The sequence below is a fragment of the Pseudozyma hubeiensis genome, assembly GCF_000403515.1.
Source record: "Pseudozyma hubeiensis SY62 DNA, scaffold: PHS27, whole genome shotgun sequence".
Lineage (NCBI taxonomy): Eukaryota > Fungi > Basidiomycota > Ustilaginomycetes > Ustilaginales > Ustilaginaceae > Pseudozyma > Pseudozyma hubeiensis.
Window position 1 is genome coordinate 357,538 of NW_012133809.1, and position 23,663 is coordinate 381,200.

The 23,663-nt window shown below is 55.8% G+C and overlaps 9 protein-coding genes and 1 non-coding gene across 10 annotated transcripts; 4 read left to right on the top strand and 6 right to left on the bottom strand.

Moving 5' to 3' along the window:
• Positions 1–965: 965 nt before the first annotated feature.
• PHSY_002720 (potential mitochondrial protein) lies at positions 966–3,654 on the bottom strand (the record flags this gene model as incomplete). The annotated part of the gene is made up of 2 exons (XM_012333342.1): positions 966–3,337; positions 3,492–3,654. The coding sequence occupies 2 exons, from the start codon at positions 3,652–3,654 to the stop codon at positions 966–968; spliced, it is 2,535 nt and encodes an 844-aa protein (XP_012188732.1).
• Positions 3,655–4,021: 367 nt separating this feature from the next.
• On the bottom strand, positions 4,022–4,121 carry PHSY_007607. Its single transcript has one exon. It is a non-coding gene; the product is annotated as a tRNA-Ala (tRNA).
• Positions 4,122–4,646: 525 nt separating this feature from the next.
• Positions 4,647–5,255, top strand: PHSY_002721 (vesicle transport protein; the record flags this gene model as incomplete). Its single annotated transcript, XM_012333343.1, has 1 exon — positions 4,647–5,255. The coding sequence occupies one exon, from the start codon at positions 4,647–4,649 to the stop codon at positions 5,253–5,255; it is 609 nt and encodes a 202-aa protein (XP_012188733.1).
• A 344-nt stretch (positions 5,256–5,599) lies between these two features.
• On the bottom strand, positions 5,600–8,692 carry PHSY_002722 (myotubularin; the record flags this gene model as incomplete). Its single annotated transcript, XM_012333344.1, has 1 exon — positions 5,600–8,692. The coding sequence occupies one exon, from the start codon at positions 8,690–8,692 to the stop codon at positions 5,600–5,602; it is 3,093 nt and encodes a 1,030-aa protein (XP_012188734.1).
• Positions 8,693–8,914: 222 nt separating this feature from the next.
• On the top strand, positions 8,915–11,934 carry PHSY_002723 (hypothetical protein; the record flags this gene model as incomplete). Its single annotated transcript, XM_012333345.1, has 2 exons — positions 8,915–8,971; positions 9,439–11,934. 2 exons carry the CDS (start codon positions 8,915–8,917, stop codon positions 11,932–11,934), a joined length of 2,553 nt encoding a protein of 850 aa, XP_012188735.1.
• A 230-nt stretch (positions 11,935–12,164) lies between these two features.
• On the bottom strand, positions 12,165–15,872 carry PHSY_002724 (hypothetical protein; the record flags this gene model as incomplete). The annotated part of the gene is made up of 1 exon (XM_012333346.1): positions 12,165–15,872. The coding sequence occupies one exon, from the start codon at positions 15,870–15,872 to the stop codon at positions 12,165–12,167; it is 3,708 nt and encodes a 1,235-aa protein (XP_012188736.1).
• A 483-nt stretch (positions 15,873–16,355) lies between these two features.
• On the bottom strand, positions 16,356–17,384 carry PHSY_002725 (hypothetical protein; the record flags this gene model as incomplete). Its single annotated transcript, XM_012333347.1, has 1 exon — positions 16,356–17,384. The coding sequence occupies one exon, from the start codon at positions 17,382–17,384 to the stop codon at positions 16,356–16,358; it is 1,029 nt and encodes a 342-aa protein (XP_012188737.1).
• A 595-nt stretch (positions 17,385–17,979) lies between these two features.
• Positions 17,980–18,822, top strand: PHSY_002726 (fumarylacetoacetate hydrolase; the record flags this gene model as incomplete). The annotated part of the gene is made up of 1 exon (XM_012333348.1): positions 17,980–18,822. One exon carries the CDS (start codon positions 17,980–17,982, stop codon positions 18,820–18,822), a length of 843 nt encoding a protein of 280 aa, XP_012188738.1.
• Positions 18,823–18,974: 152 nt separating this feature from the next.
• PHSY_002727 (hypothetical protein) lies at positions 18,975–19,898 on the bottom strand (the record flags this gene model as incomplete). Its single annotated transcript, XM_012333349.1, has 1 exon — positions 18,975–19,898. One exon carries the CDS (start codon positions 19,896–19,898, stop codon positions 18,975–18,977), a length of 924 nt encoding a protein of 307 aa, XP_012188739.1.
• A 777-nt stretch (positions 19,899–20,675) lies between these two features.
• Positions 20,676–23,645, top strand: PHSY_002728 (hypothetical protein; the record flags this gene model as incomplete). Its single annotated transcript, XM_012333350.1, has 1 exon — positions 20,676–23,645. The coding sequence occupies one exon, from the start codon at positions 20,676–20,678 to the stop codon at positions 23,643–23,645; it is 2,970 nt and encodes a 989-aa protein (XP_012188740.1).
• Between the last annotated feature and the right edge of the window lie 18 nt (positions 23,646–23,663).

Sequence of the window (23,663 nt, forward strand, 5' to 3'; positions counted from 1 at the left end):
TCGTCCGAAATTCAGCGCAGCAAATTTGACGCACAAGGCCGTCTGACCGGGGAACGATTTCAAGAGCTTGAAACGACACGATGATCGGTCAACCGAGGAGATAGCTGCGAGATTCGACGCCTCGTCAGCGAGCTTGGCGCAGATGTGCGATGGTGGTAGCGGTTGAGAACGATTCGTGTGGACCGAGCAAAGGAGTCGAGGTGGTACTGGCCGAAAGAGCTCTTTCTTGCGTCACAAGTGTAGTATGCCCGTGCCTAAGTCACAAAAATGCCGATCCGGTTGCGGTCCAATTTGTCACTTGGCCTGTCCGGTCCAAGGCCCAAGGTCCAAGGGCCGAACGTCCAAAGACCCAATCAAAAAGGCACAAATTTCAACTTTAACCTTTTTCAGGGCCGTATTGCCGAGAACAGGCGGCCGATAGAGGGAGAGAGGCCGACCCCAACTCTTCCCCACTTGACCAGATGGCACACGCTCAACAGCTCGGCTTCTCCGGCGATTTTGATTTTGGGTTGACAGCACTCGCGAGCCTGAGTCTGCGTGACTTCTGTTCCGATGTGATTTTCGGATTTACCCTTACCTCTCGGCTTTGCTCTTTCTCGCTTCCCCACAGCAAGTCACATTGGACATCGGTCGCCAGTCCGAAGCAGAGCACAATTTGATGCGGCTCAGTTCCAAAGCTGATGGCCGAAGCCGTCTTTCCGGTCAAGGCGGAGATTCCTGTCTGTGTGGAGATCGTAGCGCTGGCAGCCAACAACGCCGTGCATGGCCTGCGACGAGGCTACAGTGGATAGCCGATGCGACCCTATGCGCATGGCATTTCAGCGTCCTCCTTGCAATCCCAGCTAAAAACAGTTGCAATCTTTCAAGCAAGGCAGGTCATGACGAGGTGATGGAGAGATGGGTGGGTTGAATTGTTCAGAATGCGGCGTACTCTATAAGAAAGCTGTTGTGGCTAAGACTCCAGCCTACTTTGACGACGAATCAGCTTCGCCGCGCAGGATCCTGGCGATGAGCGAGTTGTAGGGGCTCGGATTATCCAAGTAGATGTGGTGGCCGCTGTTCGGCACCACAAAGCAGTTAGTTTTGCTGTTTCCCTGTTTGCGCAGACGCTTCACCGCCTCTTTGCCGCCACGTACGTCCATCCAGTCGTGCTCGCCGTACAGGAAGCTCATGGGCATCTTGAGACGCTCGATGCGATCTACCATGGGTCGACGCGCGTAGGCACCCGGCGCTAGGATGTGCGCAAGGCAGTACTCGCCCGAGCCTTTGCTCAGGAAGATGCTCTGGCAGTAGGCGTGCAGCGACCGCAGCTCGTCGTCCGGCAATGCACCAAAGCGTCGAGACGTGTATCGTCCGGCCATCATGGGACCGAAGAAGAGCGATCCACGCAAGATTCCGAACGGCGACACGTTCTGCTCCCACAGATACCCAAACACGGATCGCATTCGCTTCGAGAAGCGGGGCGGCTCGTGGGAGCCCTTTTCCGGTTGACTCGACTGACCAGAGCGAGGCACCTTGGCCGAGTCGACCGTCTGCATCGTCTCTGAGCGGGCAAGAGGCTGACCGGCTGACGATGCGCCGCCGCTGTTGCCTTCAATGATACCGCCTGCACGGTTCTGAGCAGCTTTTCGCGCCATGTCGTTGGCGGTGCTTGTGTCTTTTAGCTCTTGCGCAGCAGACTTGGGCGCCACATTCTCTTGCGGCTGACGCATCTCCTCCTCCACGGCACTCCTGTTCTTGGGCTTGAATGTGTTGGCGGCTGCCGCTTCGTCTTCGGGCGGCGCCGTGGGAATACCGACGGGGCTGACAAGGACCAGCCTCTCTACCCGTGAGGGATAGCGAAGCGCATACGCAAGCGACAGATAGCCGCCGAGACTGTGTCCCACCAAGACCATCTTTTCCAGACCCATCTTGGCGCGCCAGTCCTCGAGGCTGCTGATGAAGAAGCTCTCGGCAGCTGCCACGCGTGACTCTACATTCTTGGTCTCGCTCGAAGGGATGTGGAACGTGGGACGCGACGAACGACCCATCCCTAGCCAGTCGAGCACGTACAGGCGTGAATCGGGTATTTGAGCCATCGATTTGATGTTTTGAAAGAAGAAAGCACTGCCTGCTCCGTAGCCGTGCGCTAGCACGATCTTGGTCTCACTCTTGATCTGCTGTTCCTTTTCTTTCGAGTAGGGGATGCCAATCTCTAGCATGTTGAGCTTGCGTCCCGAGGGCGGTGTGTAGGGCTTGACACCGTCTTGCGGTGTCGGAGTCAGCTCGAGGTTGTCGTTGAGTATTGGCTCGTCCAGGGGGGCATCAGCAGGTACCGGAAGGTTGCTTCCGGCCGTGGATTTAACGGCAGGCGAAGAAGTGAGCGAGGCGTTGGCAGAACCTGGCAGGCTCTTGCTCGGGGTTGAAGTGACCGTGTCGGCAGAGCCGAGATCGACGAGACGGATGCAGCCAATCTTGCCGTCGGCAGCGGGTGTGAGGCCGATGGTCATTGTGGAAGGCTCTTTGCTGCGATGGAATGGCCAGAACTTGGGAGCGTGGAAGAGTGAGCCGATGGAAGAGCTCGAAGCGTGGTTATTGTCGACGACATGATCGGCCGAGCTGGCTCGCTGGGCCCATTCGAGGCCATTCGCGAGACCTTTGCCGTCTCGGAGCTCTTCGTTCTCGCAAATGACGTTGTTGACCGATGCGCCGTCAAAGTAGCCAGTAGAGCGGTAGAGGTGTAGCTCAGCATGAGCAGCATCTTGCACCGGATTCGCCTTCCACCACGCGGCGAAAGACGTCTTGATGCTGGATGGGATGGGGGGCGCTACATACGACACAGGCACCGCCACTGCTGCTGCCTTGATCGGCGAATTCGAAGAGACGAGAGCCGAGTCGGATGCGGACGCCGGCACCGCAGCAGCGTCCGGAGTCAGTGTCGCGCGCAATGCAGGCGAGGCCGGCGCAGTCTGTGTGGTGAGCACGGATGCTTGACGCTGCTGTTGCTGCTTGGAGAGCTCCGGCGTAGTGGTGCCCGACGAGATCGACTCGCCGGCAGCGGAGAACGTAGGCGCGTGCGTTGTTGGCATCTTGATGGCAAGGAGCTGCGGGGCGCGCGTTCGGAGGAATCGTACTTGACTACGACGAGCAAGAGAGCTGGATGCTGAGCTGCGATTCAAAGGTGATCGTGTGCCTTGGGAGAGACGACGCAGATAGTCGATCGACCTGAGCATCCGAAGCGATCCTCGATCCCACTCAAGGACACGTAGCTTGTTGCGGCGGCCTGCGTCCGGTCTTGCAACAATGCCTGAGAGATTGCGGATGTAGAAGTAGGGAACCTCGAAGTGATCTCTCTTGACTGGATACGTGAAGGGGAGGAAAGATGGAAAGGATGCACGAGAATGCAGCGTAAAGAACGTGCTCAAGATTCAATGGCGTCGCTTGCGATGCTCTTTCGAGCCGGGCAGGGGTGAGCAACCAAGCTCCTGGAACCTTGACCGTTGTACACACACCCTGAGCTCGCTTGGAAGATTCGGCTGAATCGTATGCCGAAAAGCTGTTTCTCGTCTGTCTTGCGGTCTTGTCTTGTGTGTCTCTTTGTCGATAAGTAAGTGGAGGAGACGCATGCGCCAACGCGTCAGTCAGCAACTCAGCAAAGCCGAGAACGAAAGTCATTTCCGCGGATAGGATGTCAGCTCGAAATAGACACACGCAGCAATCCATGCAACGTTCTTACTGTAGTACCTCGCTCGAAACGTGTTCCGCCGGCCAGGTGGTAGCAGCAATTATTCAAGCCTGGCTTGTGAGAAAATGAGCAACAATCCAAGGCGATGCCGAACATCGTTCTGCGAGCGTGGCTATCCGTGTGCAGCGTACCGAGGCTGTGCCAGCTCCCGCATCGTGCTTAAATCAACACGCAATGCTTGCTTTTGTCAACAGGCCTCTCTACCACAAAACGCCGCGGATCTGCCGGCAAATGCACGCTGCAACAGTCCTGCGACCACGTAGACTGCCAACCTGAACCCTAAACAAAAAAGGGCACTGGAGACTGCATGAGTCGAACACGCGACATTTCGCAGAAGACAAAACAACTACTCGAGAGCGGTGCAAAGCGAACGCTCTACCAACTGAGCTAAACCCCCAGATGTTAGACCGAACACATTGAGATGTCTATACACCCCTGTCATTTAGTTAGCACCGCACCGAACGGATTCCAGCCAATCTCGAATCTGTAAGTTCCCAAAATGTCAAGAGTGAATGTGGATTAAATAAAATATTAATATGATTTAGAATTTTGGATTCACGCGGTCGAGTGGCCGCGTTGAGATGGTGACACTGCCCACGCGCCTCCGCTCCTTCTGGTCCGAGGTGGAGTTCGTGATGGCGCATGTGTGTGCGTGCGTAGTCGAGGCTGGTTTTGGGCCCAAACGTGCAGTCAGCTCTCTCTCTCTGTGTTGAACCCTTGCAAAGCTGCTGGCTCTACGCTCTACACCATCATCCATAGCGCCTCTCCATTCGGCCATCCGTTCCATCGGCAGTATCGCATCACCTCCTCGACTACTTCAAATCATTGTTGATCGCTACTCAATTCCAACACTTGGACTCCGGCTCAGACAACTTCCGCCACGGTGACCTAATAAGCTACATAGGCAGCTACACCTTCCACCATGTCCGAGCTCTTCGACAGCTACGCATCCGATCTCGACCAACTCAAGCAGGGCATCAGACAGAAGCTCGAGCAGGCAAAGTCGCAGAATGGCGAAGCGAAGAAGTCGACGCTGCGAAGGGCAGAGATGGAGCTCGAGGAGGCTGACGAGGTGATCTCTCAGATGGATATCGAAGTGCAGGGCTTTCCGCAATCCGTACGCTCACGCTACTCGGTACAGATCAGAGGCTTCAAGCAAGAGGTTCAAGCGTTGACAAAGGAGGTGCGATCCGGTCTCTCGTCATCCTCGGGTGGGTCACGCGGAGCCTACGATCCTGCCTACGCCGACGACGATGCGGATCTCGAAGCCGCCGACTCTGCCACGGCGAATCGTCAGAGGTTGTTGCAAGGCACCGCCTCGCTCGAAGACGGAACCCGAAGGCTCGAAGAATCCAACCGTCTCGCTCTCGAGACAGAAGATTTGGGCGCTGATATCCTCCGTGATCTCCGAAGTCAAAGGGAGCAGATCGAGAATTCGAGAGACACACTACGACAAGCGGATCAGAGCATCGACCGTTCTTCCAAGACTTTGTCCAAGATGATCCGTCGGTACGTAGTCACTCATGACTAGCTGATTGATGCGTGACAAGACAATCGCTGACACTTGCTTCTAAATCACCTTTTGCCAACCTTCCACAATGTTGCAGGGCCAAACAGCAAAAACTGGTTACCGTAGGAATCGTCGTCTGCCTCGTGCTTCTCATCCTTCTCATTTTGTACAACAAGCTCTTCTAGGCAATCTGTCTTGTGCCTCATTTCGATCGTCAGTCACGGATCCATTCGCTCTTGTATATAAGCTTTCAGATTTGCAATCTGCTACACGCTTCCATTATGCACTCCCGACATCGTGTAATGCTAGACTTGCGAGACACGGCAGCGACCCGCGCAGGTGAACGATACGGAAAGCATCACGCCTCACAGAACGCCGAGCGGGTCTAACATGGTGTTACTCGATCCTTGCTTGTCTTCCTTGCCTTCCGTCGACTCAGGTGTCTGATGGGCACCGCCGCTCGAGGGGATGGACCCGCTCCAGCTTTGCTGCCTGTCCTTGCCTCCGTACCCTGGACGACCGGCATACGGCGAGCGTCCGCCTGCGCTGCTCAGCGTTGTACGCATCGCTACGTGTTCGCGCTGCATCTCGGCACGCATGTTGGCATTGGCAGCCCACGGATTGTGCGCTGTCGGTGTTGCGACCGCCTGCGCCGGAGCTGGGCCACTACGCTCGTTGCGGCTACCCAATGGACCTTGATGAGATATTGATGCTGAGCCATTGCTTTCTTTCGTCGGACTCGCGGGGGGCTGCACCACTGTAGCAGAGTTTTGCGGGCGTGGTGACGATTCGGATGCAGGGGCGGCCATAGCTTCTTGCAGTCGTCCCCATCCGCCGATGAACAGGTTCTTCATTCGGTTGGCTGCTGCATCTGCGGCGCTCGAGGCGTTGTTTGACATCGCCGTCGGAGAGTCACCAGCTGAACTTGTGGCGGAGGATTCTGCTGTCTGCTGCACACGATTCCTTGGCTGCCTAGCCTGATACGAAAGACGAGTAGGGTCGACCTGGCCGTTGGTTGCAAGATCGACTGCACCCGGCGCAGGCGAAGTGGCGAGACCTTTGCTTGGCATATTGACACTGTCACCTGCGCCGGCCGCTGCGAGCGGGTCAAGCACTGGATCTGGATCGTTTGGTCCGACAACAGCAATGGTTGCATTCGCCTTCTCCAGCTCGCCTCCTCCGGGCACTCTCACCGGGCTGGCACTCGAGCCTCCGACTGACGTGCCATTGGCATCGGCGACCTTGAGCGCATCCGTTGACGCGTTTGGCGCATCACCACCCCGAACGGCACGTTCGAGCCTTTCTCGAGCACGCCGCCTCTCGTCCGCCTCTTTGTCGAGGTAGGCGTTCATGTCACCAAAAGCTCTTTGGAAGAGCTGCTCAAAGTAGCGAACATCGCGAGAATCGGCAATAAGGACACCCATGTCGGTGCCTTTGCGCTTCGGGTCGCGATCGTCGAGCTCGGGATTGTATTTCGGGTTGCGATGCTTGCTCTTCATGTCCGGATGGAGGAGATAGGTCCACGCGCTGACGGTGCGGGCAGTGACGGGAGGCAGCGGCCTGCCATCGTGGTCACAAGGTTTGAAACGTTCCCGCTCGCAGTCCATGAGGAAAGTGCCGTATTTGCACTGGTGGATGGTCTGATGCAACTCGACGAGGTACGCAGAGTTGTACTCGAAGCGATCGGGGAACTGACGCATGATCTGCCACATGCAATCGAGGAACTGATGGAAGACGGGCGAAGTTTCCTTGATGTTGGATCCTTTCTTGGGACCTGCAGGAGAGCTGGATGTCGCAGCCGAGAAGTTGGCGGTGAGCTGCTTTGTGAATCCCCAGAAGGCATTGGCCGCGGCTTGCGAGTCGAAGCCGCCTCCTGCTCCCGAGTTGGCCTTGTCAGTGTCGGGGTCCGTGTCGGATCCATCGTCTTCGTCCTCGTTGGATCCTGGGTAGTGGTTTCGGGAAGCGACGGTGAAGTAACGGTCCGAACCTTTCAGGCCGCTGCGGTCGGTGAACTTGTGGCCAAAACTGAGCCAGTCCTTCTCGATGAGCACGGCAAGACCGTCAAAGGTGCGGAAATAGGGATCGAGACAAATTTGAGCGATGGCCGCCAGCTGCGAGGTGCGGTCCCAGCCGTCAGAGCAATGGATGAGTACATGAGAGCTGTTGATGTGGACGTTGCGGACGATCGACATGGATCCTTCCATCAAAGACTGGATGTGCTTGAGCCACATCGATTTTCGAAGTGCGGTTGCATCGACAGGTGTCGGATTGAGGCGAAGGACGGAACCTGTGCCATCTGTCACAGCAGCGCTGGCAGAGGCATCACCGAACGCCTCGACGCGCATACCAAAATTTGCGATCGGCTCGCTCTCACGAAGCGCTTCGGTGAGCTTGTTGAGACTGTCGCGCATGACGTGGATGTTTTCAATGCCGAGATAAGATTTTTTGCATCCCTTGTAGTACTCCATGTTTTCGGTCCCGGCGCCTTTGGCTACGTTGGCCATAGCGTTGGTAGTGGGACGAGCATCGACGATGAGATTGGTGGTGGTTGCGCCATAGACGGTGGCGACTGCGGGAGCGCCAGAGGTAGACGCAGCAGCACCGCTGGAAGCGTCGGCGGCGGCCTTGGCGGTGATGGATTCCGGGTCGGCGAAGTGGTGCGAAGTAAAGATGGCTTCGATGAGCTTCTCATCTTGAATGGAGCGCGCATTCTTTAGGCCGACCATGGGCTGACTTGATCGAGTGATGGACGCGTGATTGGCCCAGTGTAGGTAAGTGAGAGCGGGCACACGCGCCTTGCTTCGATACTTTGCTGCATAGCTGAGAGTTGTGTCGCTGATGCGTGAGGGAACAGCCATGAGCGCCGGATACGTAGCACAGAAGGCATACTGCGAGTTGATGTCGGTGAAGCGCCAGGCCTTGGAGCGCGAGCCAATGCCTTGACGAGCGAATTCTGTCTTTGGATCATAGATGCGGGCCAGACTATGCTGGGATGGAGCAACTCTAGGTGACAGTTGATGATAGAAGGCGTATAGCTGGCTGATATCGGTGAGGACGGCACAGTCCTTGAGGCTGTCAAAGACGTTGAGCTGGTCTTGCTCTGAATGGAATGCAAAAGCAGCCGAGTCAAAGGTCTTGTGGAACAGTGTCAGCGGGTAGATCCGCTGCGAAGGCGCGCCTGGCTGTGATACGATGCGAAGGGAAGGGATTCGCGTGGCCTTGAGAATGAGTGATAACGGTATCGAGATGCTCCGTGGCGAAGTTTCGGTCGTCGACGCTGTCTGGTGTTCAAAGACGAGATGATGGGCGGTAATGCGGAGGACGCCTCGACGACAGCTGGACTCGCCTTTTCGCTGAAACCATACATCGGCGACCGTGTCGACCTTGGGTGTTGGCAGCGGTGTGAGTGCAGTCGCTGTCGCCGCGGTCGCCGAAGCCGAGGCAGTGGCGGTCTGCATTCTGTATACGTTCGGAGCTGTTACCTTGCTCGGATAGCATGCGATGATGAGGTGCTGACAGACGTTTAAAAGCTTGGGCGCAAGTGGATCGGCGACTCTGTCCGCAATTGAGCGGTGCTGCCTGCCGCCACGAAAGGCGTGGTTTGCGTTTGAAAGAGCCTATCGCTCCTTCCGATCGATAGGGTGAACTCTGTGGTGATGTCGCGGACTTGCCGACGCCGGATGGTTCGACAGATTCTCCAAGAGCCCGGAGAGAGTCAGCGCTGGTTTGTGTGTAATGTGAGACACTGTCGCGGGATCCGAATGAGCGCTTTGAAGTGTTGCAGATGGCGCTGACATAGATGGTTGCTTGCCAGTGTCGTTGAAAGCGATTCGAGGTAGGTTTCAGGGTCTCGTTCAACTTTCCCTCGCAGATGTTGTTCTCTGCTTTCTCACTCTCGCTGCTCTCCTACAAACGCGTCCACAGCCAAATGCCGTGCTGTGCAGCCGGTGAGCACAAACGAAAGCTCCACACTTGGCTGAAAATCAGCTGCCCGTGCGAGCGAGCAAGGCCTAACACGCTGATGCATCTGGAATCTCGTCAAGCTTTCGTATCTGCATGAACGTCTGGTGTTTGGAGCGGGCGACCCAAATCGTGGACAGAGGAATGCAGCTGCAGAGGTGCTACATCTAACTCAGCTTGAACGGAACAAACGTGGGCTCGACAGACGCATCCCAGCTTGCCCATCGGACATCATCCGCTTCAGGCTTTCGTCCATCCATCCTCCGACCAAACGGATCAGCCGATCGGACCGCTGGTGGTCCATGCCGTCTTGGTCATGAGTAGGCCGATCGATGCCCCGCCCGCATCCTCGCAACGATCCGAGCCCGTCGGCAATCGCATTGCGCCGCCCGCTGCAAACGGTCACTCTGCGCCCCTCTCCTCCTCGGTCCGCTTTCATCCCGACCTGCACACCAATGACCCTAACGTGTTCAGAGATAGCTTTGAGTCTAATCAGGCCGACCGTTATGCCGACACCAGCAACGGCCTCGAAGAAGATAGCTCCGAGGGTGACGACGCTTATCAGCGTTACTCCAGCTCCAACACTGACAATGCTCGAAGGACAAGCTCATCCTTTGGCATGGCCCCCCCTGCCCATGGCTTTCCTTCTTCCTCTGCCTACAACTACAGAGCTATGATCAGCAGGCACGGCCACGGCTTTCCTGACAGAGCAGAATCCGTTCGAAACATCTCGGTTCTCGCCAACTTGGTCGACTACCGTTCCAACTACTACGAGGACCACCGCGTCAGCGAAGAAGAAATCAAGCATCGCACCAAGCATTTCAAATGGTCCAAAGCTTCGGCAGTTTGCGACTACTATGAACGTCTCAACGAGACTCTCGACGGCTGGAGGGAAGTAGACGAGATCCTCGACTCGCGCTTTCCCGACGAGGTCATGCGACGCTTTACGGAACAAAGTGATGAGCACGCAAAAAAGCATCACAAGTCCAAATCGACCAGGAAGCCAAAGCGCAAGAACAGGGATCGCACCGCCCAGAACGGCCGCAAGACGCCCGTAGAGAGCGACGGCAACGTCTCCGACGAAGAGGAGACCGAGGAAGAAGAGGAAAGGGGCAGACGCAAAAGCTCCCTTAAGCGCAGCTTTAGTGCGAAAGCCATCGATGCCTTCAGCGGTCTATGGTTCGGCGCTTCAGGGAGTCCGAGTGCTTCAAGCAGAGACGACCTGGAACGTGGTAGACCATCCCACCCCCATCGTCACGACAGCCGCCCGTTCAAGGGCAAAGCCTTCGATTTGGCCTCAGCCACGGAGGAGGACGAGGACGCATCAGATCAGATCGGCGACTCTGCTCGGCCTCTGTCGAGCTCTCCTTCGGCGAACAACCCCGCCCGACCGTCATCGAGTCGTCGTGACTACGGCGCGACCTCGGCATCCAGCGCTGGTCAGCTTTATGACAAACTTCGGCGTGAGGGACGCATCGAGCAGATTCGTCGCTCAGAGTCTCAGCTCGCCTTATCCTCTGGTGCCAATTCCCCGGCGTTAGCAAGTGGTGCGCAGACTCCTGCCGAGGACGTCTCGTCATCCGCCTCCAAGGCCAACACGATCCGTCCCAGCCAAATCGAGAACATCCCAGAACATGAAGCGCACGACATCTCGAACATGACCGCGAGTCAGATTCAAGGCACCAAGGTGGTCCACTCTTCACGCGATAAAGGCAGCCTGGACCGTGACTACAGCCGTGAGCGCCACCATCGTCCCTACGCGTCGCAGGAGGAAGAGAGGCTGGCGCTGCTCAGCACTGTTCCCAACCGTGCCAAGGAGGAGGAGCTTTCTCGCTCTGTCCAGTTCGCCATCAACATCAATCTTATCGTCAACATCCTTCTGCTGGCTGGTAAAGGCTTTGCGGTCCTTTCGTCCAACTCGGTGTCGCTCATCGCCTCTCTCGTCGACAGCGCCCTTGATCTCTTGTCCACCATCATCATCTTTGCCACCTCCAAAGCCATCGCCTACCGGTCGTGGAAGACCATCTACAAGTACCCCGTCGGCAAGCAGCGTCTCGAGCCGCTCGGTGTCGTCATCTTTTCCGTCCTCATGATCGCCTCCTTCGTCCAGGTCTTTATCGAATCGGCCAGTCGTCTACGTTCCGTTCTGTCGACGGGCCAACAGGATCCGGACTCGGCAGCCAGCCTTCCCTTCATCGGTGTCGCATTCATGCTGGCTACCATCGGCATCAAGACCGTCATGTGGCTTCTCTATCGCTCGTCCAAGTCGTCCGGAGTGCGAGCCGTGGCGCAAGATGCCGAGAACGACGTCGTGTTCAACATTGCCTCGCTCATCTTTCCCATCGTCGGATCCAAGCTAGGATGGCCCGCGCTCGATCCCATCGGCGGTGTGTTGCTGTCGGTGTACATCATCTACGAGTGGATCGAGACCCTGTGGGAGACCGTCTCTAAGCTATCTGGTGCTGTCGCTTCGGCCACCGAGATCTCAAAGTGCCTCTACTGCGTCGTGCGCTTCAACTCGGTCAACAGCGTCTCGGCATTTGAGCTCTTCCACTCGGGTGACAATCTGATTGTCGAGGCTGACATTGTGCTGCCGCACTCGATCTCGCTCAAAGAGTCGCACGATCTTGGCGAGATCATCACCTACTGTACCGAGAACATCTCGGGCGTGGAACGTTCCTATATTCATTTAGATTACAACCCTAAGGGCCAAGCAGGACATCTCACGCAGCGGGGATAGATGTATTGTTTAAGATTTTTCGAGCTTCCGGATTGTCCGCACCCACTCCTCACACTCTTTTGGCTAAGGTCAACTTCTCTAGATACACCTTCCACGGAATCTTAGTGGCTGCAACATGGTCTGCTGATCCAATCTTGTTTGCCGCTGCTCACAGTGCGAGCTTGCATGTGATGAACGATAGAGTTGATGATGTTTGCATGCTGGACTCTGCACGAGCTTGATGATGATGGTCAGAATCCGCTGGCACGCTTCTTCTTTTTTGGCGGACGGTCCGGTTTTGCAGGTCGAGCACCAAAGCGGCCTGCTTCGATCTGGGTGGCCGCGGCGCCGAAATTCGACTGCGTGGGCGTCCCCACTTGCGATGATGTGGGAGAGACGGTGGGAGTCAAATCACCGAAGCTGCCTGCCAACCCGAACCTCGGCGGTTGAGTCTGCGCTGCTGCAGATGCTTCGCGAGCTCTTGACGACATTGTTGATGGCTGAGTCGATTGTGACGGTCCGTACGCCTGCTTCGATGCGCGAATGGGCTGGGAGCGAGTCACAGTTGCGTCGGGCTGGCGCTTTCGTCGAGACACAAGGGTCGGTGGCGCCTGAGAGGCAACACTTGCTGCTTGGCTGTGTCCCACCAACGAAGGCGGATAGGATGACGGCGGACCCTGCGAGTCTAACACTCCAGACTGTGACAAGGACGGAGCAGCCGACTGCTTGCGACTGCGGCTGCGACTCCTGGATCGATCCTCGGTAGATGCACTAGACGCACGAGAGAAGGACCGCGATCGTGCACGTGCTGTCGGTCCTCGCAATCGACTGGCGCGAGGCAGTCTGTGCAGGCCTTGGAAAGGGTCCATGTAGTTGTACTCTGTCGGATCTTCTCCAAGCTGCCACTCGGCCAGCAGCAATCGCGCTGTCGACGATGTGCTTGGCAGAAGTGCCTCGAGCTCAGCTTCGTCCAAGCGAGATTTTGAGCCTTGCTTTTCATGGCCGCCATCGGGCGTCCAGCCTCCAATGTCGCCGCTGCGGAGCGGTGCAAAGAAGGAGAGACCGACGCTACCAATGTGAGGAGGTGGAATCGTGTCACCTTGCTCCTCGACGAAGTTGTAGATATCTTGATGCTCGAACGCCGTCCAATTCGTCCCCTCTCGCTGCTGTGGTCGCTGCGTAGGTGCGCCTTCGTCCAACATGCGGACTTTTGGGCGCACGAACAGTTCGCTCTCGAGAGCCAGATTCAACGACACTGCTCGGTAGGCTTTTCTGATTGATTCTTGCAGCGCGCGTCGTCCTCTCGCGCTCCATGCCTTTGCCGATTCCTGGTTTGGAAGGTACTGCGCCACCTCATCATGGACCTTGGCATTGGTCTGGCCCAAGGCTCGCTCAAGAATGTCATCTCGGAGCGATGACGTATGACGCGGATGTCCATCCTGATTGAGCGAGCCGTCCGAAGGACTTTCGGAAAGCAACGTGGCTGCACGAGACCAGGGGGCTTGCGCGGCAGATTGTCCGAGCGATGGAAGAGCTCGGCGGAAGTCGCTCCTTGCGTCGAGCATCTTCCTCCTTCTTGCTTCTTCTGCTCCATCGTCGCCATCGCGATGGAGCGCGGTAGACCACATTCCACCGTCTGTCTGATCAAAGTCTCTTAAGCCTCGTTTGCCCACGTCAGCATCTCTGTCGAGACTACCAAGCAGTTGTCCTAGGGATGGGATGGCTGCATGTGGTGCAACTGAACCCGGATGGGCATCATCAAATGAATCGATGAGACGAGCTGCAGCTTGGTGGTTGTCTCGATCGTAGTCTCCAACTTTGTCATTGCGCTGTCTCGCAGCATCTCCACCATCCCTGGATCCGAACAGGGAGCGACAAAGCTCCCGATGGTCCACGATCTTCGTCCTGACAAAGCTTGACTCATCCGTCTTGCTCTTTGATGGGAGCGGGTCTTGAGGATAAGCTAGGTACAGATGCATACCTGACGATGGTGGCAACACCTCTAGAACGAAGTCGGCGTTTGAAGAGGACGCTGGATCAGAAGGCGAGTCTGACGGCATTGTCAGGTTTTGACTCCACAAAGCGCCGCAGTGGTCGAGTGCAAAGGCGAACCAGCCCGACGCCGCCCCTCGCTGGAGAATGTGGGCTGCATCGACATATGAGGTCGGAGCTGCCCGTTCTTGAATCGCTGGAGCAGACGAAGCGAATGGGGGAACGAGGGTCGGAGCACTATCGAGTGTATACTTAAACCGCGGCGATTGGCTGTCTGTCGACGCATTGGCGTCCAAGAGGTCGTCACCAGGTCCTTCCGCGGGCTCAGTCCGCACCGCGTAGCACGACGCTACATCGTTGCGCCGAGAAGACAACAAGAACAAGATCAAATTGTCATCTGTTCCCGGTAGTACGGTCAGGTATAAAGTTGGGTCGTCCCCTCGATGGTGAGGGGTAGAAAAGAGTGGCTGCACTGCTTCCTCGATTTCGAACCAAAAGATGGTATCGGAGGAACACACAGCCAGAAGCTGATGATCCGAGCTTGTCGCCGTGGTCGCTATCGAGAAAAGTCTTGCGCGTTTGAAAGAAGACAGGCAAAGGCTGGTGCGGATGAGAGTATCGATGAACGGAGGCGTTTCCGTTCCTGGCCCGCTACCAGAGCTCGCTAGCCGGACATGGTGCAGAGCATGACGGGAGAAGAGAAAGACGCTGTGATCGTCTCGTCCAAAACTTGCTTTGAGAGAAGTCTTGTCGGTAACAGGTTTATGAGCCTCCGCTTCGTTGTCAGAACTTGCGTCGGGGTCATCTTCGTTCATAGCCTGGGTCAGCGCATCGATTGGCACGCGATGGACTGATACTGATATGCCAGCCGACAATGCTGCGGAAGCAGGAGCGGGTGATGCCGGGAAGGTGTTTGGTTTTCGTTTTGCATTCGATTCAGATGGGTCGGAAGGCGAAGGGCTTGGACTTGATAGATCCCTCGTTGGGTTTGGCTGTTGGGTCTGCCTTTCTTCCGGCTGGAATCGATAAATGTCGAGATTGCCATGCCTGTCGATAGCTGCTGCGAGGCTGGGAATGGTGGGATGGAAATGAAAATCCTGTTGCTGGGCGTTTCCGCTGCTACTATAGTGCGTCTGGTGGACGGTCTCGAGAAACACTCTCGGATTGCCGTGCGGCTCTTCGCCATGACGAAGGGCGAGCAGAGTCGTGCTGGAAAAGGTGCGAACGGCCACAAGCTGTCTGTCCGCCGATGCCGAGATTTGCAAGATAGGCGTGCGGTAGCACTGCTCCGGTCGTCGAGCTGGGACAAATTGTAGTCTTGTGGGACCGGCTGATGTTGGTTCGTCGTCTGTTCGGCTCGTTCTCCAGTGTCCATGTTCGTGTCGAGGCGACGAAGGGCAATCATTTTCGTGATCAGAGACTACGAGCTGATGAAGTAAGAGGCAGTCACGATTGTGTCCGCCGATGCATACGATGGCATGAGTATGTCCTTGCGGGGACTTGATCGGTCCGAGGAGTGCAATAGCTTGCGCATCTGCGATACCTAAGGAGCCGTCGGGGTCGTGGCCAGTCTCTTCGAGCGCCTCTGCATTGTCGTGGATCAGATGAGACAGAAGATGATCTGGAACATCGAGATCGGGATGCTGCTGGCGTAAAAAGCGCTGCGCTGACAGAATCTCGGCGTCAACGGACGTGCTTGCTTCCTCAGTAGTTTCCGGATACAGACTGAGGCCCCTCGTCGCTGCCGGGGCTATCGTTGGAGGTGCTAGCTGAACATTCGTTGAGGAGCCTGACTGAGTAACGATCTGAGAGAGCGATAGCATGACCGGTCTTGTCGTTTGGCCGACGGAAAAACTCCATTGCTGCGACGTGACCAGTGCTACATCTCCGCCAACACCATCATGTGCGCGACGGCCCTTGATGCTGAGGCGAGCCGCACTTCCCGAACCGGACTGCAACAGCTCCATATCGTTTGTTGAGGAAGCAAGCAGGCACACGCCACAGCATGCTTGGTGGATGGCAAGCGCCCGATGGTGCAGGCTTGATCAGCGACAACGTCGAGCGCGGATGATTGTGTTGGTGGTGGGACAACGAGACAAGAAGAAAGGTACAGCCGCACAAAAAGGTCGTTCAGGGTCCAGCTCGAAAGTTTCGGAATATGTTTCCCCCACGTCGACGTGCAAAAATTACAGCATTTTGCTGTTTCCACAGGCACTGCCACCACCAAGCCATCATCACCTACGAAGCCACAGCGCATTCAGTGCTTTCTCCACACTATCGACACAGACGATGCCTAGCTGCCACACCTCCTGTTGCGATTCTTTTCCTTCATCTCTGGACGAACACAGAATTGCAGCGTGCCAGGAAGCTACGGTACAGCTATCTGTGGCTCGCGGAGGCAAGTCACCCCCAAAACACACATGCCAAAATCGATCGATTGCTCCAATCTTTCAGAACACGTTTGGTACGGGCGGGCCCCAGATCTTCAAGGAATCCGGTCCGGCCGGGCCATGGGAAACTTCGGTCTCAATGTTGACCAGATCGCCGTCGCAATAGTGCTCTACAATAAACTCGCTGGTATCGAACCAGTAATCAAAGATCTGACTGCCTAGAATGTGTCGACCCACGCCCCAACAGTTGTTGTAACCCTTGGCGGTGAGGTGCTGGTGACCCAACTGTTGCGTGTCAAAGTCGTGCACTTCGAAAGCAGAGTGTGCTACCGAGCAGCTTTGATTCGGTTTGGCCGGCTTGATGAAGAAGCAGTGGTGATCGGTAAAATCCTGACCCCGGTCGATGTGGAAAAAGGTCACGATGGTCTTACCATCGCGTTCCAATTGGTCTGAAGGGGCCAGGGCAAAGTGACGCGTGTAGAAGTCGTACACCTCGTCATGTCGACCGGCTGGATAGGTGCAGCCGTAGTGGCCAAACTTGTGAACGGGCGCTGGACCAGGCTTGAAACGAAGAAACTTGCCCTTGCGTGGCTTCTGATCCGGCTCTTCGTAGTTGTAAACGTGATCGCGACTCTTGATATCTTTGAGTACCTGGCCCAATACCGGATCGCTGTCATCAGAAGGCAAGGTGTCGATCTCGCCGGCCGATCGTTTCTGCTGACCATAGACGAAGTGGACAACAAAGCCAAGAGGGTCCCTGATCGTGACGATTTGGCCACCACCAGGGGCGTCAAGCGGTTGGATCTCTGATGCGCCCGAAATTTTGGCAGCCTTGTCCAATTCAGCTCGCTCTTCAACTTCGTAAGCCGCGCCGCCGAAGGAAGAAGGATCGCCAGGCTCGGCCTTCCTTAGCCAATAAACAAAAGGGTCGGGCCCGTAGCCACCAAAGAATGTTGAGCCGCCTCCTTGATGCACTATAGCCATACCAAAATCGAGGTAGAACTGGCGTGCCTTGTCGGCATCGGCATGATTGTAGACCACAAAGGACAGCCTCTTGATACGGATGCGAGGATCCTCCTTGGGAAGCATGGCGGGTGATGTTCAAAATTCGGTGGTGGTGAAAGCAGACAGAACAGTTGAAGTAGATGAAACCACGAAGCGTTGTGCCCTCTGCATTGCGGGAGGACTTATCTTCGGCGGCACAGCCGCGCGCTTATCACCACGATCGCCCCTTCTCCGGAGTGGGAGAAACCGGATGTAACGGAAGCGACAAGACCGCAGTGAGTCAGATTGAACAAAACTGCCGATGCCAACCCGCCATACGACTTCCGGCTGTGCGTGGTGGGGTCGCGCCTGCCGCTTGTCTTGCGGGGCCCTGCTGTTGTGGTCCGCTGGTCTATGCCAAAAAAAATTCGTGACCGCTTAATGTGGTTGTCGAGGCCACTCTCTAGGTCTGACAGCCCCTTCCGGCGCTCATCTCGTGAGTCAGCCCGGCAGGAGGTGCTTGTGCGATGGTTCGCATCAGCAGCAACTGCTGTGCCGTCTCGAAGGAAGCAACCAACATGCGTCTAGCAAACGGAAGGAGGGTGCAAACACCAGAACAGCGCAGTAAGGAGGTATCTAAACACCTTGCCCCTCTCGACTCTCCCACCACCACCACTATCACGAACACACCGCACCAGAAATGCTCGAACTTCCTTGGACAAGACTTGTTCGCTTCGTCGATCAGCAGGGTGTCATTTGCTATGGCAACTTGTTTAACGAAGGCGATGATCACGCACAACTTCTCGAAGGCGAGGGCCCATTCTCATTGCGTGCGACCGGAAAACAGGTCGCTATAGGCAAAATCCTCGGTCCACTCACCCCAGCCGACGTTCCCTTGGTACGATGCATCGGACTCAATTACGCCACCCATCTTAGGGAAACGGGACACCCTAATCCAACGAATCCTACGCTGTTTATCAAGCCAGCTCCAGCAGTGGCGGATCACAATGCGGCGATTCCTGTGCCCAAGATAGCGCAGGGTAAGATGGACTACGAAGGCGAATTGACTATATTGATCGGTAAAGACTGCAAGAATGTCAAGCCGGAAGATGCGTTGGATGTCATCGCCGCTTACACTGTTGGTAACGATCTGTCTGCGCGCGACTGGCAGACCGAGCCGGAGAAAGCAGGATCGCGACCTCAATGGTGCTTCGGCAAAAGCTTTGATCAGTTTGCACCCGTTGGCCCGTACCTGGTATCGCCGAAGCTTGTAGGTGATTGCAAAGGTAGCACGCTCTCGACGTATGTAAACGGAGAGAGACGTCAGCTGGGTGAGATCAGCGATCTGGTCTTTGGTGTTCGTGATCTGGTGGCTTTCTGCTCTCAGGGACAGACATTGGAACAAGGCACACTGATCATGACAGGTACGCCTGGAGGAGTGGGTCTTTTCATGAACCCGAAGACGTTTCTGCAAGACGGAGACGAGGTCGTGGTCACAATAACCCAGATCGGATCGTTGCGCAATACGCTCAAATTCGAGTAAGCCTCCTGCGGCAACCACATCGTACTTTGATATCGTCCTCAATGAATACAATGATAGCTGTTCAGACTGACCCGTGTACTGTTCATCTGCTTTGAACCGAGATGAACTTGACTTGCATCAACCAGGATAAGCTTGGCTCAGTGTTAGACAGCTTAGAAGATAGCCATGGCATTTGGCGGGCTAGCGACGCCACCAGGGATGTTGAGCGGAGACGAAGTCAGAAAGAAGGACCAGCGCTTATGCTCGCGACAAAGCTCAGCCAGCTTTTCGAGGTTCCACAACTCGCCAATGGGACAGCCCCAGAGAGCGATGAGGAACTCGTGCAAAGGCTGGCCCTGCGGTGGCCACACTTCCAGAGCAGGGTTGTCCGCAGCAACTGCGCTGAAGTGATTGTCCCACAGCCATTCGACCAAAGCAGGATCCTGGGCCAGGCCGATGGAGGCACCACTCTCTTGTTGCTCGCGCAGCTGGTCTTGGGTAGCAATGTCGTGCCATGCGACGAAGCCGGTACGAATCAAGAGTAGATCACCGTGCTTGAGCTCGGTGCCTTGCTGCTCAAGACAAGCTTGCAGATCGGCCAAGCTGATCGTGTAAGACTGATCAGGACGCGGCGTTTGGCCACCATTGCGGCTTGCAGCCCAAGAGGCCCAGTCGATCAAGACGCCACGGCCAGCAATGCCACCGTTATCGACCCAATTATGAATGCCAAGGCGAAGGTTGCCTCGATCAGCGTGAATATCGTCATGGGGGACACCGTTGTAGAGCATTTTAGATTGCTGGTGGGCAAAATGACGGAGACCGTCCCATTGGGAGCTCTGTTGGGTGTTGAAGGTGACCATATCATCCGTTGCGGTGACGCCAAGAAACCCGAGATCGATGAGCTTGTGCTCGCCCTTTTTACGGCCAAAGCCAGGAAAAGTCATCTTATCGAGCGACCAGTCGAGCTGAACCCGCTTGCCGGTATGAATTTCGTTGTCCATGGCGTTCTTTGTGTTTTCGTCGGTGAGAAAATTGAGCGCTGGACGGAACACAGAGCTTCCACGGTCAGCACATATCACAGCCGGAACGAACGCCATGGCGCGACAGGAGATTCGAGGTGACGACTTACTGCCGAGCTGATCACGTTTACCATCCTTGTCAAATAGACCCCACGCACATCCGTGAGGCATGTCCTCCACGGATGGCAAGTTCTTGAATGAGGGTAACTGAGTTATGGGAGTCATAGCGGTGGCTAGCTGCTGTATCCACAGTAGCCGCAAACAAACGAATTGATGGCCGTACTGATATCATCAGAGGCGATGACGGCTACCTTTATAGGAAATAGCGATCCAGTGTCGTGTAACAAGAACAACAGAGGTTGCTCTCGAGTCTTTCGGTAAATGTGGTTGGGCTGTTGCACTAAGCGACGTTTCCCGAATCAAAGAAAAACGCGGGGTAAATTGAGTGGAAGGGTGTTTCGTCAGGTGACCAATCAGGCCTCAACTTTTTCTTCCGTGCCTCGTACTGTACGACTCCGCCTGAACATACAACGTTGGCAGCAAAGGACACTGTCTGCGCCACGACGTAAAATCTACCTCACCTCTCATTATAAAAAGTAAATCTGGAAAAATTAGAAGTTCCTTGCAACGAGGGATGTATTGAAGAGATGCAGAGAGAGGTAACTGCCACTTTTGCAACAACTTTCTCGGCTTGAAGACCCTGGCGTGATTGAGTTAGGCTCCGAGGCAGCGACGAGTCAGGACCCTGCACACCCTATTGCTTGCGGCCTCTTTCAACACTACCACCCAGAAGACCACAGGGACATGCTATTCTGCTGCGAATTATGTCAACGTTCTTACAGCTCGCTCGAAGCGATGCGTCGTCATCGCAAGATGCATCTTGCTGGTCGTCAGTTCCGCTGCGTCGAGTGTAATGCTACTTTTGCCCGGCAAGACGTCTATCATCGACACGTCCAGCAGATCCACGGTACCGCCCGTACTTCCTTGGTATCGCGGACTAATCACACGCATGGGGATCAGGAGGCAGCCAAGATTCGAGAACAGGTCTCCCCACTGTTGTCCAAACACGGCCGAAGGCATCGCAAGAGAAGCCGGATGGCCTGCGACCTATGCTGGAAGAAGAAGGAAAGATGCGATGTAGGCGATCCCATGTCCGACCAGCAGTGCAGCAACTGTGCGCGGCAGGACACTGAATGCCGCTACTCGCGCCAGTCGAACAAGATCAAGATTCCCGTTCTAGCACACGGTGGCAACAAACCAATGGACGATCTGGTGGAGCACGCTCGAAATGACTCAATGCAATCTCAAGAATCTAATGTGCTGCCGCAGTCTACGTCTTCGTCGCCGTATACACCTGTCGATGGCTTATCTGTCGATGACGATTCAGTCCAAATGCCCGCATTGGTTATGCAGAATCGCCAGGATGCGTCTGCTGATGCGCTCCAAGCAGGTCCACCTGACTCCTCCGTCCCAGCATACGAGCTTGGCTTATTTTCGCTTGCCAACGCGGTCCAAACCGACCCTAGCCTGCACGACGAGAGTACCAGAACCGAGCACTCATGGAACCCCCAACTGTTCTCGTCGATTCCACATATCAGCACTGACATTGTCCAAAGCTGGGACTGGTTGATGGACGAATTCATTCCCTCGTCACCTCTGCTTGAGCCTCATCGCAGCACACCTTGGAGCTGGCGTCGCCCCGATCTGGATCAATACCCCCTCAGGCACCGTCACACTGGTGTCTCAGCATCAAATGTGCCCTCGTTGGCCTTGCCTGACGTAGAGGACGTCCTTCAGCAGCCCCAGCAGTCTGCTTCGCTCGACGCACCGCACCTCGAGGGTCTTGCCGATATCTGCGCTGGCCTCGGTCAGGAGAATGCTTCTCTCGCCCAAGATCATCTCATCGAGCCCACGGATCCGAACTGCACCGTCACAGCCCAAGCGCCCACCTCGTCTAGCATGCATGACAGTCATCGAACATGTATCTATGATCTGGTACACGCTTGCTTCCAGACCAAGCAAAGCTTGAGTCCAGAGGCCTTGATGTTCAAACAATCCTCGATCCTTGAAGCCAGACTGGGACTCAAGTTCGCCAACATATCCGACGACAGCATGGATCCCCAGCACCTTCTGCGTCATTACGTTCATCTGTACTTTCGAAACTTTCACCCGCTCTGGCCTATCCTTCCTGTGTCCCTCTTCGACCTGCATCGCTGCCCACCCCACCTCTACCTCACGCTTGCGATTATTGGATCTCAGTTTGGCACCCAGAGCGATGCCGAGTTTGGCCAGATGGCCCACCAGGTGTTTCGAACCGTCCTCATCGGCCGAGAGCTTGACATGCACGAGGTTGTTGAAAGTGGCGAGATGCTCTGCCTTACCATGCTCCTCAATATGGCCACGGCACTCTATTTTGGCCAACGCCGCTCCTTCTACTTTGCTCAACAGCTTAGAACTCTGCTTCTCATCCATGCCCACCGCATCTGCCTTTTCGATGAGGCGCGTCATGAGATGTTTCTGCCGCCCAAACACAATCTTTCCACCTTCACGACCATTGACGATGCCTCGAACTGCTACCCAGAGGTGGCGCAGGCCGAGGTGCGCAGACGTATTGCCTATGGCCTCGTGCGCTTGGACGCGTATATTGCGTTGCTCATGGGACAACGCCCACAGATCGACGTGGACGATCTGCGCATCTCGATGCTTGGCGACCCTATCTGGTGGCAGGGCGCACTCGCCAGCACATCAAGCTCTGATGCATCAGCTCACCTGGACGGTGATGATGTAACGAGGTCGAGTGTATTGGGCGGTAGCACTGTGGGCTCCTCGGCGAGCAAATCCACGCGCGACCCCTCTTTTGCCCTCGAGGCGACTGTCGGCGAGCACAAGCCAGTTTTCTGTACTGTGATCCGCCGCTTCTACGCTGGCATGATGGACGGACTTGCCCTCCACCGTGTTGTGGATCAGGAGCTGATCCTGTTCGGCCTTGTGCCAAAAGTGTTGCTTTTGGGCCGACAGAGATATTCTCTCTGTCCCACGATCGGATCTATCACCGAGTTTGACCAGAAACGGAGACAGGATCCCGACTTCCTTCGCGAGCCTGCCCGACGCTCGGCAGCGTACGACGACGAGCATGATCCGTATGCCATCAATGCTTCGAGCCATCCACCGTCAGACCAGCTCGACTACCCAATGATACGCGAATGGGGCTATACTTTGGCCACTTTAGCACGTTGGCGTCAAGGGTTCACTTCCACACAGGCCAACGCTCACGTGCTCTCGGCTCAGGATCGTCAGAATCTGTTTCACTGTCACATCCTCTACTCTTGTCTCACATTACACCTCTTCGCCGACATGGAGGAGCTCCGTGGCCTGTCGGTGTTGCGGCGCCGCGACCCTCACCATCCACTCTATCTTCGTGCTCTGCGTTGGTCTCGATCCGGCGATGCCCAGACGGCGCTGCGCAGGGTGTACAACACACTCGAGCTTGTCGTCGACGAGCTGGTAAAGAGGGATGGGGCTGAATTCACCTTCTTGTCCTACGTCGTCATCTACCATGCCTCTATATTGCTCTGGGTGTCGATGCAGCTCATTGAAGCGCAGCAGTGCTACGGCAAAGTTTCAGCCATTCTGGCCAAAGTGTCCGATGCTGCAAGCCACTCTCCTGACAGCATTGCAACTGCGGCGGGGAGGGATGTCAAAACGATGGTGGCCACGACCATGCTTCGCATCGGCGATCTTTACCTCAAATTCAACTGTCGCTGGCCGCTGGTGAACAATTTTCGTGAATTGATACGCGATCTTGCCCAACGGAGCTTGCTGTAAGGCTGCAAATATACACGA